At 42.3% G+C, this 16829-nt stretch overlaps 4 protein-coding genes across 4 annotated transcripts; 1 reads left to right on the forward strand and 3 right to left on the reverse strand.

Annotated features, from left to right (window-relative positions):
* Positions 1-3031: 3031 nt before the first annotated feature.
* LOC103556157 (histone H4) lies at positions 3032-3632 on the reverse strand. Its single transcript, XM_070584243.1, has one exon. It carries the CDS (start codon positions 3608-3610, stop codon positions 3299-3301), a length of 312 nt encoding a protein of 103 aa, XP_070440344.1. The 5' UTR covers positions 3611-3632; the 3' UTR covers positions 3032-3298.
* Positions 3633-7998: 4366 nt separating this feature from the next.
* On the reverse strand, positions 7999-9252 carry LOC103556158 (histone H3.1). Its single transcript, XM_070584244.1, has one exon. The coding sequence runs from the start codon at positions 8464-8466 to the stop codon at positions 8056-8058; it is 411 nt and encodes a 136-aa protein (XP_070440345.1). The 5' UTR covers positions 8467-9252; the 3' UTR covers positions 7999-8055.
* A 140-nt stretch (positions 9253-9392) lies between these two features.
* On the reverse strand, positions 9393-9855 carry LOC103556153 (histone H2A type 1-like). The gene has a single exon (XM_008528111.2). The coding sequence runs from the start codon at positions 9853-9855 to the stop codon at positions 9463-9465; it is 393 nt and encodes a 130-aa protein (XP_008526333.1). The 3' UTR covers positions 9393-9462.
* A 283-nt stretch (positions 9856-10138) lies between these two features.
* LOC103556152 (histone H2B type 1-B) lies at positions 10139-12760 on the forward strand. Its single transcript, XM_070584245.1, has one exon. The coding sequence runs from the start codon at positions 10189-10191 to the stop codon at positions 10567-10569; it is 381 nt and encodes a 126-aa protein (XP_070440346.1). The 5' UTR covers positions 10139-10188; the 3' UTR covers positions 10570-12760.
* Positions 12761-16829: the final 4069 nt, after the last annotated feature.

A 16829-nucleotide genomic window follows, 5' to 3' on the forward strand; every position in this document is an offset into this window, starting at 1 on the left:
TGCCTTGTCACATTTTCACAATTGACCACTCTGTCTAACTCAGTATGGAAGTGTTCAACTCTAACTGCTTCTTCCAGTCTTCATTTCCTTATGAGGGTGCCTGTGTCGCATAAAACTCATTGATGTAGCCCAATGTCTACATATATATAAAAAATAAGTAAATTGTATGTTTTCCTCCTGTTAATCTATTTTATGTCAATTTAGTTCTTAGGCCCAGCAGAAAACCTTAAGAAGGTGGAGGTCAAATTTTGTCTTCCGTACATCAGGATAAGATACTTCTAGAAAGAAAGAAAAACAAGTACAAAGTCTCTGAGACTGGAACGTGCTTGGTCCATTCCAGAAGGAGGAAAAAGGTCAGTGAAGACAAATGTGATAGAGAATGAGGTCAGAGTGTGACCAGGGGTTAGATCAGGTGAGGCCTTATGCGTAGGGTGACCAACTCATCCTGTTTGCCTGGGACTTTCCAAGTTTTAGCACTGAAAGTCCTGCATTCCCAGAAAGTCTCCCAACTCAGGCAAACTGGAATTTTTGTTCACCTTCCTTAGAGGCTTTGGTAAGGACACTGGCTTTTATTATGAAGAAGATGGAAAGCCACTGAAATGTCTGGAGCAAAGGGTGGACACAATGCCCTTTAAAAGGATCACTTTTGCTGCTGGGTAGAGAAAAAACTGTAGTCATCGAGTGGAAGCAGAAAGACAAGTTAGGAGTCACTAGGGTCGTCTGGACAGAATGTGAGTGTGGCTTGCCCTAGGGTAGCCGCAGAGAATGTAGAGAAAGGTGGCCTGATTGATTTTGAAGATAGCTCTGTGTGGATTGGATGACAGTTGTAAGAGAAAGGTCAAACAGGAATGCAAGGTTTCTGAACTGAGCCACTGGAAGAATAGAGTTCCATTTATTGAGGTGGAGAATATTGCAGGAAGAACAGATTTGGTACTTATGTGTCAAGATATCTATTTTGGACAAGTTGGTGATGCCCACTGGAAATCTAAGTAGATATGTCAAATACGCAGTTGGGTATATGAGTCTGGTGATCAGGGGAGAGGTCAGGGAGATGATTTATATTTCCAACACTATTTTTCTTAGATTATATGTTTTATTATGAAGCTTGAGGTGGGTGGAAGGAAACTGATAAAGTTGAGCGAGGTGATGAAGGCCACCCTGCACAAACAACCATTGAGAATGAGAAGCAGTTGGAAGCTGACACTGTCATAAGCTTTAGTGTAACTACAAGCAGACCTGACAGCTAGGCCATGGTGTGTCCTGTTAAACAAAAATTATTTCACAGAAGACGGAATATTTGAGTGTGAGACTAGATGACGTCACCAAAAATAGAGAATGGGCCCAAGAACTGAGCCTAAGGTACTATAGAGAGTATATACTGGAGTACAGTTTTCCTATTTGTTAGTTGGGCCGTACAGTATCCCATTTGTTATGGACGGTTGATGTTCCCCCAAAATTCATATGTTGAAACCCTAACCCTCAATGTGATGATATTAGGAGGTGAGGCCCCTGGACAGTGATTAGGCCGTGAAGATGGAGTACTCATGAACGTGATTAGTACCCTTTATATATTAAAGAGACCCCAGAAAGCTCTCTGGCCCCTTTCTTCTGCCATGTGAGGACACAGCAAGAAGACAGCAGTCTATGAACCAGGAATTGGGCCCTCACCAGACACTCAATCTGTCTGAATCTGTCCCGTCTGAATCTGCTTGAACCTTGATCTTGGACTTCCAGCCTCCAGAACTGTGAGAAATAAATGTTTGCTGTGTAAACCACCGTCTGTGATATTTTTGTTATAGCAGCCTGAACCAAGGAACCATTTAATGGATATGGATAATACTTTAGCCCCTTCTGATGACAATTTACATGGTTTCTATTCATTTACTATTAGTGTGCTGCAATACAGTTTTGGTTCTTAGTAATCTCACCCAGTCTCATCATTTAAATGCTGATGATTCCCACAGTTTTATCTCTAGTCCAGACCTCTTGCCTTAACTCAAGAATCTCACTTTTCCAACCTCCTTTTCAGTATCTCCTCCAGTGTCAGGGAGAGACATGGTAGCAGAGTACTCAGGCAGCAAAGTTGTTGTTTTAAGCAGCCATCAATACATTTCTCAAGCAAATCAAAGATGCAAGATTATTCAGTTGGTTATCAATTTGAGGACATAGTTTCAAACAACTTTTTATAACCATATTGTTTATAAGTAGTCTTTGAAAGGTTCATTAAAAAAAACCTTATAATTTACAGCGGGCAGGGGAAAGAAGAGATGAGCTGGAAGGAGGGAGAGAACGAGGGGGAAAGTGCAAAACAGCCTCCTGGGATCCACCGTTACCACGAAGGAGGGAGCTTCCCTACAACCTCAAAGCTAAGCCCTGCCTGAGGCCTCGGGGTTCAGAGGAAACTAGAGCTGAATTAGAACACAGACAGCCCTAGTCTAGTAAATGGGATTTTACAAACTGCTTAGCCAGACGCTTAGGGAAGGCCCCCAGCCTGAGGATGCAAATCAGCAATGCGGAGGTACCTTCAAACCCAAGACCATCGGCTTTGTGGGGCGTGACGACACTCAGGACGGTATCTGGCTCAAACTCTAGAGGCACTGGCAGCGAAGGCCTGGGGCGTGCGACCCAGCGGAGGAGGAGGGGGCGGGGGACGAGGGTGTGAGGCGTAACTGCAGATCTCTCCTGACGTTGTTCAGGGCAAATACACTAAGAATTAACACCCAGTCTTGCTGGCGGTGTCGTATGTATTCCTTTGAGCGGCCGGCAGCACCCTGGCAGGCTCTCGCGATGTCTACGAATAGTTAACCATCCTAGGACCAAAAACGAGCTCGGCGCTACTTCCACACAGGAGAGAAACTGCCTCCTCGCTGAAACCATGGCCTGCAGTTAACACTTTCACAAGGGACGTGGAGCAGGCAGAATCTCTCCCACGTGAAACAGCTGGGGACTCCGGATCCTTCCGACCTCCACTGGGGGTGCAGAGACTTTTCGCTTGAGTTCCTTATTTCAGTCTCAGTCCCACCTATCGGACAGCCCTTGCTCGTTGCTCATTGGCCGAAGATACGCGCTGCTTATTGTACTAACAGATTGGCTCAGAGACGCCTGTCCTGAAAGGAACCAGCCGTTCGATCTACAGTTACTAATAAAGGGCGAGACCGCGTTCGTATTTAAACACAATTACTATTTCTAACTGCAACACAACTACACTGCGAAAGCCACGTACAGCTCTTCCTGAGAAAGAGTGGGCGGCCCTGAAAAGGGCCTTTAGATAAAAGAAAAAAAAAAAAAAAAAGAGGACTTAGCCGCCGAAGCCGTAGAGAGTGCGCCCCTGGCGCTTGAGCGCGTAGACCACATCCATGGCGGTGACCGTCTTGCGCTTGGCGTGTTCCGTGTAGGTGACCGCGTCCCGGATCACGTTCTCTAGGAAGACCTTGAGCACCCCGCGGGTCTCCTCGTAAATGAGGCCAGAGATACGCTTGACACCCCCACGTCTGGCCAAGCGCCGAATAGCAGGCTTGGTAATGCCCTGGATGTTGTCGCGCAACACTTTGCGGTGGCGCTTAGCACCCCCCTTACCAAGACCTTTGCCGCCCTTACCACGTCCAGACATGATCGCCCAATGTATGGGATGCAGTGATGACACTGCACGTTGGTCATGAGTAATTATAAGCTGTAATCGGACCTAATTGAGAACTGAAAGCGCAGGCGGGAAGCGAGGCTCTGCCACCGCACCCTCGGCTCCGCCCCTCTCTGGGCGGTGATCCAGTGACTGCCGGAGACGACAGAGTAAATCGTTCTACTTTTAATCTTTCGACTTTTTGGCTCCCGTTGCTATTTGAATCTGAACCAATATCTTTGGTTGAAAATTTCACCAGTGCTTATGTTTTATGACAAAGTCCTGTACTTTTTCATTCAAAAGGGAGTGATTGCTAGCTGTGAAGATTAGCAGAATATGCCACCCCAAAATATGTCTCTTTGGCATAAGGGCTATAGAGTTAATTATTTTTAAGAAACATCAGACATCTCTAAAAACAGTAGAATTTACTGTTCTGTAAAGGACACTTACATTTATAAAGGAAATCTCAATTTTTGTGTCTCCGTTCTGTACCAGGAAGAGAAGGATGACTAAACCACCAGAGAATCTTGTCAATGGAGAAGGCATGGACATAATTTTATGTAACAACCTTAGTCTTGTTTACTGTCCTTTTCCTGGTCACCTCCCATAGCTGGCTCCCCACCCCCTCATATCTTTCTTTTTCCTTTAGCTAAAGATGGTATTTAAGGCCGTGTCTTGGGCCTATTCGGGGAGTTTCACTCGGTTTTCCTGGGTCTCTCCCATGTGTACCTGAGGTATACATGCTATTAAATTCTGTTTGTTTTTCTCTTGTTTATCTGCCTTTTATATAGGGGGTCTCAGCAAAGAACCTAGAAGGGTAGAGGGAAAATTATTTTTCCTTCCCTTCAGGTATGTTGATTATTTTCAGCTGTAGGCACTTTGAAAAACTGCAAATGCAGAGAGAGGCTTTCTCTGAACTTGGCTTATCTACCCAAAGACAAATCCTCCAAAAGGAAATCAATTGTCAGAAATCCCTTCCCAGAGAGTTTCATTAACATGGGAGGAGTGACACTTACCACAGGAAAGACTAAAAGTTGACACCACACCCAGACAAATCTTGTCACAAATAATCATACCTCCCATCTATTCTAAGGGTTCATTCATCTTTGCAAAAAATCATCTCTCTCCCCTAAGAGGCCTACATTTCCCCTCCCTTTTCTCTATTAAGATGTTGTTTAAGTCTGAATTCTAGCCATGTCTGGGAATAACTCCTTTTTCCCTGGGTATCGCCCATGTACACATGAGGTGTACACGTTAGTACACTTCTATTTGTTTTTCTCATGTTAATCTATCTTTTATTACAGGGATCTCAGCTAAGAACTCAGAAGGGTAGAGGGAAAATTATTCTTCCTGCCCTACAGCTGTGTGACCTTGTAACCTTGCTTTCATTTTCTTCATCTGTAAAGCTGGGGTAATGATACGACTCATGGAACTTTGGTGAGGCTTGAAATTAGCTAATGTAAGCAAAGTGTTAGAACAGAGACTGGCACAGAGAAGTCCTCCCTAAGTGGGACTTGTTTTTCGCTGTTACTAGTACTTAAAGAATCTGCCTGGGCTTGGGATATTGCCCTGAGCTCTCATTTTCAGGCTTTTACTCCCAACACAATATTGAGAAGACAAGTGTGTATATATTAGCGAGGATTTTTCCTAATCACAGCATTTAATAAAGTACAAGACATTGATGGATTCTGTTTTGTTTTTCATACATGACATGTTAAAAATGGTTGTCTGGAAATGTTCTTTTGTACCTTCTCCCAAGGTGCATTGAGAATCTCAATCTTCTGACTTTCCTGCAACCAGGCCTGGAGAGCAGTTCAAATGTCTATACCCACTTCCCACTGTCGTCTTAAATCTCCCTAAGACACTCATTGACCAATAGGTCACTTCTACTAGGACAACTGGCAGGGCTACTACTAAATTTTTAAGTCTGAAAAACACACTCTGACTTTGACTTCCTCCTCCTCTCCTCTGAGAGTCTCTAACAAACCAAAACTGGTTCTAGACTCCCACAGCGTTATCTGCAAATTCCGGCCTGTCGGGTAACATCACTCTGTGGTGCCTGGGGATGAAAATGCCTGTTTGACAGAAGGCCATGCAAGAGCCATTTAAAAGATGCAATTTTTACATTAAACACCCCCTTTTTGTCTCCAGCCTGATCTTAGTCAGTCCGATAAGATAAAGTAATAGATGTTTAAGGCAGTGATATACACTGGTGCTACCCTCCAGTCCAAAACATTCAGCAAATTTTCTTTTACAAATGTGAATTTTTCCCATTCTTTGATTTTAAAATATCAGCTGAAGTTTTATTTTAAACTGAGCAGAATCTATGCAACTAAGTCATGCCAAATGAAAAGGAAATTTAGAAGCTCAAGTTTGTCTTTATTTCAATTTTTAAAAAATCCTAGAGTATAAGAGAAACTGATGCACAGCTCAGGAAAATTAATAGCATTTATATAACGCTAGGCATCCAAAAATCACAACCCAGAGGTGGGTACTCTTAGCCCCATTTTTCTGCTGATAGAGAAACTGATTTGTCGAAGATGACACAGAAAGTAGTAAAGCTTGGGTTTGAACCCTGGCAAGCTGGCATTCAAATGCTGCTCTGTGCTGCCAGCTTCCAGAGTACATCGGCTTGTAGAAAAATTAACAAGGTTATGAGTTTTAAGATGGTGCTAACCATTTTTTCCTAGCCACTGGCAGTTGTTCCATCAAGGGACTCAAGTAAATGAAGACAAAGCCAAATTCATCTTCCTTGGCTGGAGAGTGGGGAGTGGGGCAAAGGAGCAGCCATTCTGAGCCACTGTCTCCTGTCCGTCTGACCCTCATACAGTAATGGGCATTTTTACATTTTTAAAGCTATCTGGTCAGGTCCTGTACCTAAAACACCTTTTTTCCTACAGATACACAAAATCTGAGGAGAAAAAGTCAGTGTACATAAGAGCCAGCACAGCTACAACAAGAGAAATCGAGACACTTGGATTTCAGCTGGGCTTGGTTTAAGCCAAGAGCACTGATGCAGCTGACAGGTCTCTTGTATGGGTAACAGAGGTTTGTGCCAGGCAAAGTTGCTTGTGCCAGAGTCTGAAAAAATGAAATATTAAAAATAAAACAACACACACACGGAAATGTCCAACCTTATCATTTAAAAAATGCAAATATTATACTGTAAACCAAAAGGTTTTTTTTTTTTATTAAAACTCTGGCACACAAATAAATCCAAGTAAACTACACAATTCAGGTTTAATCTTTTGGGTGTTCTGGTTTTTGTTGTTGAAAGTTCTCCAACGATTTTACCACGGTGCATCAATTCACATCTCAGATGGACGCAAAGAAAGAATGCCAGACTTAAGGAATAAGGTGTGGAGGAAAAGAAAACTGCAGCAAAGCCTTTGCAATCGGTGGCTGTCATGTTCTTCAGCATTCTGTGTTGTTCTAAAGTAAAAAATTATTTGTAAAATATAGTGTAAAATTTACACAATAAAAAAAAGATTGCTGTCTGAAACAATCATTGGGTGAAATACAGAAATTAAAGTTTAAAGTAAATGTTATTTTTCTTCTCACATTCAGACACTATCCCCGTGTGGGTCACCTTCCTTGTAATACTGAATCCGCAACTCCCAAATATAGAAAAGCAACATCACTAAAAGGAAAATGGTTTCAACTTGTAAATCCTATTTTGAATGGAAACTACTGCCAAGAAATGTGAAAAAATTGTGTGGCACAGCATACCACAGGGCACACCCTTAAAAGAGATAAAGCAATGCAACCAAGTAGATTAATACACAGGTGCACATATAGAAAATAATTTAGTAAGTAAAAGGGATTGGATAAATTATGCTTGGTCAACAGATTAAAAAATAGGTAGCTAGCTTTAAAATATGCAAGTAATTACTTACCTCACATTTACAACAGATTTCCAGGTTAATTTAAAAGGTAAGAGGAGATCCAATGTATATATATTGGGGTGAAAGTCTTCTAATATACTGAAAAGAAAATAATTTTAACTCTAGATTTCAAACGAGGTCTTTTGGACCCTGAAACACTTTACAAAAAGCTCAAGACAATGTACATTTCTCAGACTATTGTTTGTGTTTCTGGAGTGCAATTACCGAAATTAATCCTGTCTAAAACAAGTAAGAACATAGCGAGAAAGCACCTTAAATGAGTATTACTTATTATAGTTGAGTACAGCTGAAACCATTAGGAAATCTAACGTTGCCTTGTTGTATTGTCTTCTGGTACTGGTGACCATACCGCCTGCTCCCGATATTCCTATTAGGGATTTAGAACTGATTATATAGTACCAGCGTTTAGCCCGGTCAAGTAGTTTTATGTAAAGCGGCACATAAAATAAGCTATCACAGCTACTTCTCTTGAGATCATTGGGTGGCTCTGAAAAGAGCCTTTGGGTTCAGGGTTCGCAGACTAAAAACGACAATTTATGCCCTCTCCCCGCGGATGCGGCGCGCGAGCTGGATGTCCTTGGGCATGATGGTGACGCGCTTGGCGTGGATGGCGCACAGGTTGGTGTCCTCGAAGAGCCCCACCAGGTAGGCCTCGCACGCCTCCTGCAGCGCCATCACGGCCGAACTCTGGAAGCGCAGATCGGTCTTGAAGTCCTGCGCGATCTCGCGCACCAGGCGCTGGAAGGGCAGCTTGCGGATCAGCAGCTCGGTGGACTTCTGGTAGCGGCGGATCTCGCGCAGGGCCACCGTGCCGGGCCGGTAGCGGTGGGGCTTCTTCACGCCGCCCGTGGCCGGCGCGCTCTTGCGAGCCGCCTTGGTGGCCAGCTGCTTGCGCGGCGCCTTGCCGCCGGTGGACTTACGAGCTGTCTGCTTAGTGCGAGCCATTGGGAGTGTCTGAGGACACGCTGAGTCAGTGGCACCCACAAGCCAAGTTGTCTTTAAATATAGTTGGAAGCATTCTGATTGGCCCTGTCAATTTTCAAAAGTCCCGCGCGATAAAACCATTGGCCCAAGGGGAACCAGGAGGAGTGGTTAATTACTAGAGCATTTGATTGGATGAATTACGTCACCGTCCATCCTCTTTTTTTGTCTGACATCTGAAGGAATTTTCAAACGTTCTAGCTCATCCTGTTACCAAGAACGTGTGCTTAACGAGCCATCTAAGGACCACATTAAATGTAACTTCTGATTCAGTTAATCTGAGTGAGACTTGATATGCTCAATTCTTGACACGATGGCAGGTTTCTCAATCCTGCCGGTCTGCACACTAAATTCAATCTCTTTCTTCTCCCCCAGACAGGTTAGCTTTTTAAAAAGTAAGTCTCCAATCGCCTGGACTGTCGCTTCCTAGCTCTTGGTCTTTATAGCTCCCCTACTCTCGAGTTTATTTTCTCTTGTATCAAACTGCATGGCACTAGGGTCCCTGGGTGGATTACTTGGGAGATCATATGTAAAGCCCCTGGTCTGTTAATGAGATAACACGATGGACCGCCGCAAATGTCCACTGACTTATGTGGGACAAACGGTTTTTGTTTAAATTGAAAACTTCAGAAGCCCCAGCTGTATTATTGGCCAATGGGAAATTTCCCTGCTCCTTGCTATTCTCGAGTCCGCGTAACATCCCGACTCTGCCTTTGTTTTAGAAACTTCTTGGTGTCCTAAATTCCCCATATAATGTACTTATAATCTTTATTGTGAACAGCGTATATTCCTGGAATTCAACGTTTTATGGCTAACTGTACTTTACAAACACATTTGAAACTATTACTACCGACGAAACAGCCTGGTTACCAGCTTTTCTTGTGAAAACGTGGACGGCTCTGAAAAGAGCCTTTATATGACTGAAAAAACTGAAAGTTATGCGCTGTTCTGGCTTAGGCTTTACTTTCCCTTGACCTTGTGATGACTTTCAGTTTTCTTGGGCAGCAGCACGGCCTGGATGTTGGGCAGCACACCACCCTGCGCGATAGTCACTTTGCCCAGCAGCTTGTTGAGCTCCTCGTCGTTGCGGATGGCCAGCTGCAGGTGGCGCGGGATGATGCGCGTCTTCTTGTTGTCGCGGGCCGCGTTGCCCGCCAGCTCCAGGATCTCGGCCGTCAGGTACTCCAGCACCGCCGCCAGGTACACCGGCGCGCCGGCCCCGACCCGCTCGGCGTAGTTACCCTTGCGGAGCAGGCGGTGCACTCGGCCCACGGGGAACTGCAGCCCGGCCCGAGAAGAGCGGGTTTTAGCCTTAGCTCGAGTTTTGCCTCCTTGTTTCCCACGCCCAGACATAGTAAGCGAACAAAACTCAAAGACCAAAACTTAGCAGACAACAAAAAAACCTAAAGCGTGGGTAGAAGAAATCCTTTTATAGACAGCGCAGGGATGTGCCAGTCTGCTATCCGATTGGTCAAAATGGGCTGTTTATATATCCAATGGGAAAAGAGAATGTGAGTCCCTTATTTGCATAAACATCTCTTCTCAGTGCTTCTGTCCAATCAGAACTGAGAGATCTTGAACCTTCCTTTGCATTTAAGAACTATAAATAAATGGGCTCTGGACTCACCATGTTACTTTTTGTGGCGGGGATTGTGGTGTTTGTTTCTACTGCTTTTTGGAAAAACCATGCCTGAACCTTCCAAGTCGGCTCCGGCGCCTAAGAAAGGCTCTAAGAAGGCTATCACTAAGGCTCAGAAAAAAGATGGCAAGAAGCGCAAACGCAGCCGCAAGGAGAGCTACTCCATTTACGTGTACAAGGTGCTGAAGCAGGTCCACCCCGACACCGGCATCTCGTCCAAGGCCATGGGCATCATGAACTCGTTCGTCAACGACATCTTCGAGCGCATCGCGGGCGAGGCGTCGCGCCTGGCGCATTACAACAAACGCTCGACCATCACCTCCAGGGAGATCCAGACAGCCGTGCGCCTGCTGCTGCCCGGGGAGCTGGCCAAGCACGCCGTGTCCGAGGGCACCAAGGCCGTCACCAAGTACACCAGCTCCAAGTAAATGCCTCTGTAGGCACCATTTAATCCAAAGGCTCTTTTCAGAGCCACCCACTTTTTCGAAAGAGAGCTATGACTGCCATTTCTTAGTGGAGTAGCTCGGTCTGCACTACTGATTAGTTTGAGTACTAAGGAATCTATTCAAATGATTGGTGATAGTTGAGGCAATATTAGAGGCAATATTCTACTTTGTGGGTAACTTGGCTTTAAGAGAAATACACTGCTGTGGTACAGTATCCTAAGGACAGCTATTTCACATCTTTGTTTTCCTAAACCCATGTTCGGTCTCCTCCTGACCAAGCCTCCCGGTGCTTGTTAAACTGTACAGGAAGTGTTCACTCCTCCCCTCTCTGCCCCTGCATGTTTATGATGGAAATTGAAATTTCTCTGCTGGGTAAAGAAAGCGGTTTAAGGATTTCAGAGAATTAGGTAGCCTAGCGAGTATTAAGACTGCCCTTGGCTGGGGGCAGGGGAAGGTCCGAGCGGCGGAAAGGGCAGTTAGGGGCGTTGCTTCCCGGAGCCTGAACTCACCCTATCTTAGAGCATTTGGGAAACTAAACAAAATCACTTGTGGGTCCCGTGGACACTTCTAGAGGGTATGCAATCTAAAGCCGTTTCAATTTTTCTTGCATCCCAGAAATCCGGGCTCCCGTTTCCTGGTTCATTTACTGTTCAGGGATGCCACCAGCAGTGCGGGGACGGTGGCCCTCCAGCTCCCGGAGGGACAAAGGGTTTGAATTTCCCGCCCTGCCCCGTCTGGCGCCACCTCGTGGCTGACAGGGAGGGCCCCAGTTGGAGAGGAAGATGTACTAGTTTACTGGGTAAACCTTTTTCAAAGAATCCAGGACTCCAAAAATAATCCCAAGAAGACAGAAAAGGCATTGGTTGAGGAAGAGGAGTCAGTGGGGCAGTTCTAGGTCCGGGGTTGGGGGAGGGGAAGTAGAGCGAGGAGAAGATTCAGCTGCTGACTGCATATTAAAAAGGAAAAACAAAAGTATTTTCCTTCGGTTCGTGAGCGCTTCATGTAGGTGACATACAGCAGTGTCTTTGCATGAAGAAATAAAATTTAAAGTAGAATTTCTCAGAAAGGACCTCTTTTAAGAGAAAATTTAAACTTAAATTATTTTTCCCCACATCCCACGTCTCAGCTGACTGCAGCATAAATGTTTCCTATCCCAGTATATGCAAAATATAATTGTGAAAGAGACATTTGGCTTAGAAATTAACAATTTTTAGTTTTTTAGATTATAAAAAGATCCCTCCTCCCCCCAAAAATTAGTAGCAAACTCAGGCTACAGTTTAAGAATCACTGACCCTTGTGTCTCCCAGGGGGTGAGATCTGCGTAATAATGTTATTTCTTAGCCTCTTCAGAATGATCTTCTGAAGTAGCGATTATTTTCTCCTCACCTTGTTCTTCATGACTTTTGCTTGTCTGTTTACTTTCTGCCTTTCTCTCTCTTTCTCTTTCCTTCCTTCCTCATTTTTTACTCTCATTTCTTCCCAATGTTTGATATTTTACCTAAAACTATATCCTGAGTTGACAAGCTCAAACCAAAACCCAGACCTCCTAAACTCAAAGCTAGGCCTTTTTGCCATCTGTTCTGACACCTGGCTGATCTTTAACAAGCGAACGGTGATAAACAAATGGCAAGCAATAGGATATCTTGGAGCATATGAGGAAGCCATTTGGTGTAAACGTAATTTGGCCTGACCTTGTTCTTTCAAGAGGGCCTGATGTGGCTGTTGAGCATACATTGTATATCTGCTTTAAGCATTTGCTGTGTCCCAAGGACAAGAAGAAATCACCTTGAGATAAAGATACACCCCCCCACCTCTGCCTAAGGATAACCATCTCTCCCTAGGCTAAGAATTGATTGCTGTGCTCACCCTGTGACTACCCAGGTCAAGACAACAGACTTACTTCCTTCTGTGTCGGTCAATCACTTTGCCAACAGAGCAATCTCATGACTATTGTAAAAGGGACATTTCTATCATATGTGACCCACACTCTTTGATAGTATATAACCACTCTGTACACCCCGACTTCTTTGGTGCCCTTCCTTCCTTGGGGAAAGAAGGCCCCAGGCTAAGCTAGTCCTCAGATCTGGCTCATAATAAACTCACCCCAATTTTCATTTATAGATTGGTTGTGGACTATTTTCATCGAAAGTGGGGAATTTAAAAAAAAAGAAAATGAGATGCCTGAAGTCAGTGGTAGACCCTGGATCTGTAGCGGGGATTGAGAAGCCAGGAAAAAAATTTATGAATCTCCCCAGTTGATTCTGATGAGGCACCAATTCTGCCCATAGCAGAGCCAGTAGGCAAGCCCATGAAATTGAGTGAAATACTAGAGAGGTATATACACCCCCGTTCCTAATAAACAGCCACATCTTCTTCAGAGCTCCAGTCTCTGAGTGACAAAGCCAACAGGAGAAAAGTTACCTGTACTACACCCCAGTTCTCCTTTCAGTTATGGAAAGTTTTGCTTACCTCCCTATCCAACAAAGAAGACTTGAAGGCAATTTATCTTATATACAGATTTTATTTTTTTAACACATATCCCTTAGTTGCTTTCCTGAAAGACTGTTTACGTTCCTATTAACAGTATTATTTTGCTGACTTCCACAAGTCCTCTTGAACAGTGGATGTTGTCAGTCTTTTAAATCTTTTCAATTCTGAGACATGAACAATTAAATCTCATTGTTGTTTTTATTTTGAAAACAACTACTATTAATGAAATTGAACATTTTGATAATCATACTTTTTTCTATTATGTTTGATTACGTACGTCCCTTGTCCATTTTCCTTTGAGTTGTGGTCTATTTACTATCTTTTAAACAGGTGATTTCCATGAATGAATAGGTTATTATATCTGAGGGCTTATTATATGCCTGTTACATCTCTAAGCTCTTTGTAAATATAAATTCATTAAATCTTCATGGAAATTCAGCACAGTATAAGTACTATTATTATTGAAGGGGAACAGAATACACTACCCCAAAATGTGCCACTTTAGCAAGTGCATTATTTTGAGCTGAAGGCTATTGAAACGTAGCAGACTCAGGAAAAGATTTTTACTTCCCTATTAACTGCCTAAAAAATTTAGAGAGGGCGCCTATACCAGAAAGACAGCTATTGCCAGAGATAACTTTCTTTTTTTCATCTGAAAGACTTACTTGCACGGCAGGGCAAACATCTGATCAGAAAAACATCTGCTCTTCTTATCTTCCTGTGAATCGCCCTCCCTGCCTTTGAAGCCCTAGGCCTCCAGTCCATTCCTTAGCTCAGGATGGCATATTAACCTCAGTTGCTTGACTGCCTTTGAGTGTCATATTCTTATGGGACTCCTGTATGTATGAAATTAAATGTGTTTTTCTTCTGTTAATCTGTCCTTTGTCAATTTAATTATTAGACCAGCCAAAGAACTTAGAAGGAAAGGAGGGAAAGGTTTTCTGCCCCTACATTATCATGCCTGTTTTACAGATAAAAACAAATGGCATAGCCACTCGTTGAGTTCTATGTAATTGCTGATTTTTTGTCTGGTCATTCTACCAATTATTAAGAGAGGAGTGTTGAATTTTCTACCTATAATTGTGAATTACTCTACTACTTTCAGTTCTATCAGTTTTTGCTTCATATATTTTGCAGTTCTGTTATTTGGTGCATATACATTTAGAATTGTTTGGTTTTCTTATGGGATTGACCCTTTTACCATTCTGTAATGTCTCTTTCTGTCCATGGTAATTTTCTTTGCTCTTAATTTTACTTATCTGATATTAATACTGGCACTCCTCCTTTTGCTGATGTTTGAATGGTTTATCCTTTTCAATCCTTTAATTTCAATATATATGTATAATTATATTTGAAGTGAGTTTCTTGTAGACAGTGAAAGGGAGCAGAATTTGCCATCCCAAAATATGCCTCTGTAGAAGAGGAAGATTAATTCCTCCACCCTCTAGGTCCTTCTGGCTGGGCTATTAATTAAATTGACATGAGACAGAATAACAGGAGAAAATCAAACAAAGCCTTATAACACGTAAACATGGGAGAAACCCAGGAAAACTGAGCAACTTGCCAGAATGACCAAAGCTGCCACCTTAAATACCACCTTCAGCTAAAGACAAAGGAGGACGTTGAGGGTGGGGGGAGTCAGTTATGGGAGATTACCAGAAAAGCACAGCAAACAAGAGTAAGGTTATGATGTAGATTTAAGTCCTTGCCTTCTGCATTGATAAAAGTTTCTAGAAATAAGGTCATCCCCCTTTTCCTGGTACAGAAAAGGAGATATATTTACAAATGGTGATTTCCCTTACAAATGTAACTGTCTTTTACAAAGGGTAACTACTACTTGGTTTTTAGAACTTTTCCCATGTCTACAGCTTTTGTTTTGTTTTGTCTTGTTTTTTTAAATAGCCAGTCAAAAATCATCCTTATGCCATAGAGACACATCTTAAGGTGGCAAATTCTGACTCCCCACAGCTTTTTGGCACAATGATTATCTTGAGCTGATTATTTTTTTAAAACAGGCTGCATGAACAAACCTTGTTATTTCTTTACCATTTGCTACCTGTGGTCCAAACCCGTTTGTGTTTTTAATTATTTAGAAATTTATTGTTTCATTGTCTAAAAGGTATAAAAGTTTCCCTCTCTGGTTACTTCTTCAGGTCTTTATGCTCTTGTGAAGGCTCCCTTGTATATGTAAAAATTTAATAAAATTTGTAGGCTTTTCTCCTGTTAATCTGTCTCTGTTAGTTTAATTTTCAGATCCAGCCAGAGACCGTAAGAGGGTTCAGGGAAACATTCTCCCCTACAACATGTTAGGGCTTAAATTTGCCATTTTGTATTTTGTTTTCTAGTGATTTTTCATTTTCTATTTTTCTCTCACTGTTATTCATTTCTCTGTTTTCTATTTCCAGCTTTCCTGTGGGTTACTTGATTATTTTCTTTAAACAACTCCAATTTGATTTATCTATTGTCTTTGGATAGCTTTTTACTGATTGCTCTATTGCATGTACATAACATCACAGTCTACTGGGAGCATGTTACCAGTTCAAGTGTACAAAGGTTAAGGCCTTTTAAATCTTTTTAGTCTCCCCTGTTTATAATATAATTTTCTTAAATATTTCCTCTGCATACATGGGGAACCACATCAGATAACGTTAGAAATTTTGCTTCTAAACATAATTTAGAAAACTCAAGAGGATTGTATTTACCTGTATTTCTGTTTTTCCTTCTTCCTTCCTAATATTCCAAAAATCTGATATTATTTCCTTTCTTTATCAAAAAGTTCCTTTGCTATTGTTCTATACATAGATATGCTGGCAGCAAATGCCCTTATTTCCTTTCATCTGAGAATATCTTTATTTCCTCCCTAATTTCTAAAGGACATGAAAGTTAGGGTGACAATAGCAGTTCTTTTAGCTCTTGGAAAATGTGACCTTTCCTTTTGGCCTGTATTTTGTGACAAGAAATCTTCTGTCATTTGAATTGATTTTTCTCTTATATCAAGGTTTTGTTTCTTTGGCAGCTTGCAAGATATTTTCTTTGTCTTTAGTTTGCACAACTTTATTATGTGTTTTTGCATAAATTTCTTTGGGTTTATTCTATTTGGGATTTGTGTTGCTTCTTAAATCTGTAAATTTATGTCTTTTGTCAAATGTAGGAAGTTTTCAGCCATTATTTCTTCAAATACTTATTCAACACCACCCTCTTTTCTCCTCTCCTTTTTGTACTCTAATGACATGAATGATAGATCTTCTGTTATAGTCCCACATGTCTCTGATGTTCATTTTTTTCCCCAGTCTATTCGCTCTCTGTTGTTCAAATTGGGTAATTTCTATTTTTTTATCTTCAGGTTCACTGATTCTTTCCTCTATTCTTTCCACTCTGCTGTTGAACCCATCTATTGACTTTTTATTTCAGTCATTATATTTTTCAGTTCTAAAACTTGAATTTTGTTCTTCTTTGTATCTTTTATTTCTTGGCTGAGACTTCCTAGTGTTTCAAGTGTGTCTGTAATTACTCATTGAACTTTTTTTTTTTTTTAAAGATTGGCACCTGAGCTAACAACTGTGGCCAATCTTTTTTTTTTTTCTGCTTTATCTCCCCAAATTCCCCCTGGTACATAGCTGTATAACTTAGTTGCAGGTTCTTCTAGTTGTGGCATATGGGATGCCGCCTCAACGTGGCCTGATGAGCGGTGCCATGTCCATGCCCAGGATCCGAACCAGCGAAACCCTGGGCTGCCACAGTGGAGCGTGCAA

This window comes from Equus przewalskii, chromosome 19 (assembly GCF_037783145.1).
Source record: "Equus przewalskii isolate Varuska chromosome 19, EquPr2, whole genome shotgun sequence".
In the NCBI taxonomy this organism is placed as follows: domain Eukaryota; kingdom Metazoa; phylum Chordata; class Mammalia; order Perissodactyla; family Equidae; genus Equus; species Equus przewalskii.

Bases quoted from the DNA above. Each gene is read 5' to 3' on its own strand.
- LOC103556157 (XM_070584243.1), bottom strand. From the start codon at position 3,610: ATGTCTGGACGTGGTAAGGGCGGCAAAGGTCTTGGTAAGGGGGGTGCT.
- LOC103556158 (XM_070584244.1), bottom strand. From the start codon at position 8,466: ATGGCTCGCACTAAGCAGACAGCTCGTAAGTCCACCGGCGGCAAGGCG.
- LOC103556153 (XM_008528111.2), bottom strand. From the start codon at position 9,855: ATGTCTGGGCGTGGGAAACAAGGAGGCAAAACTCGAGCTAAGGCTAAA.
- LOC103556152 (XM_070584245.1), top strand. From the start codon at position 10,189: ATGCCTGAACCTTCCAAGTCGGCTCCGGCGCCTAAGAAAGGCTCTAAG.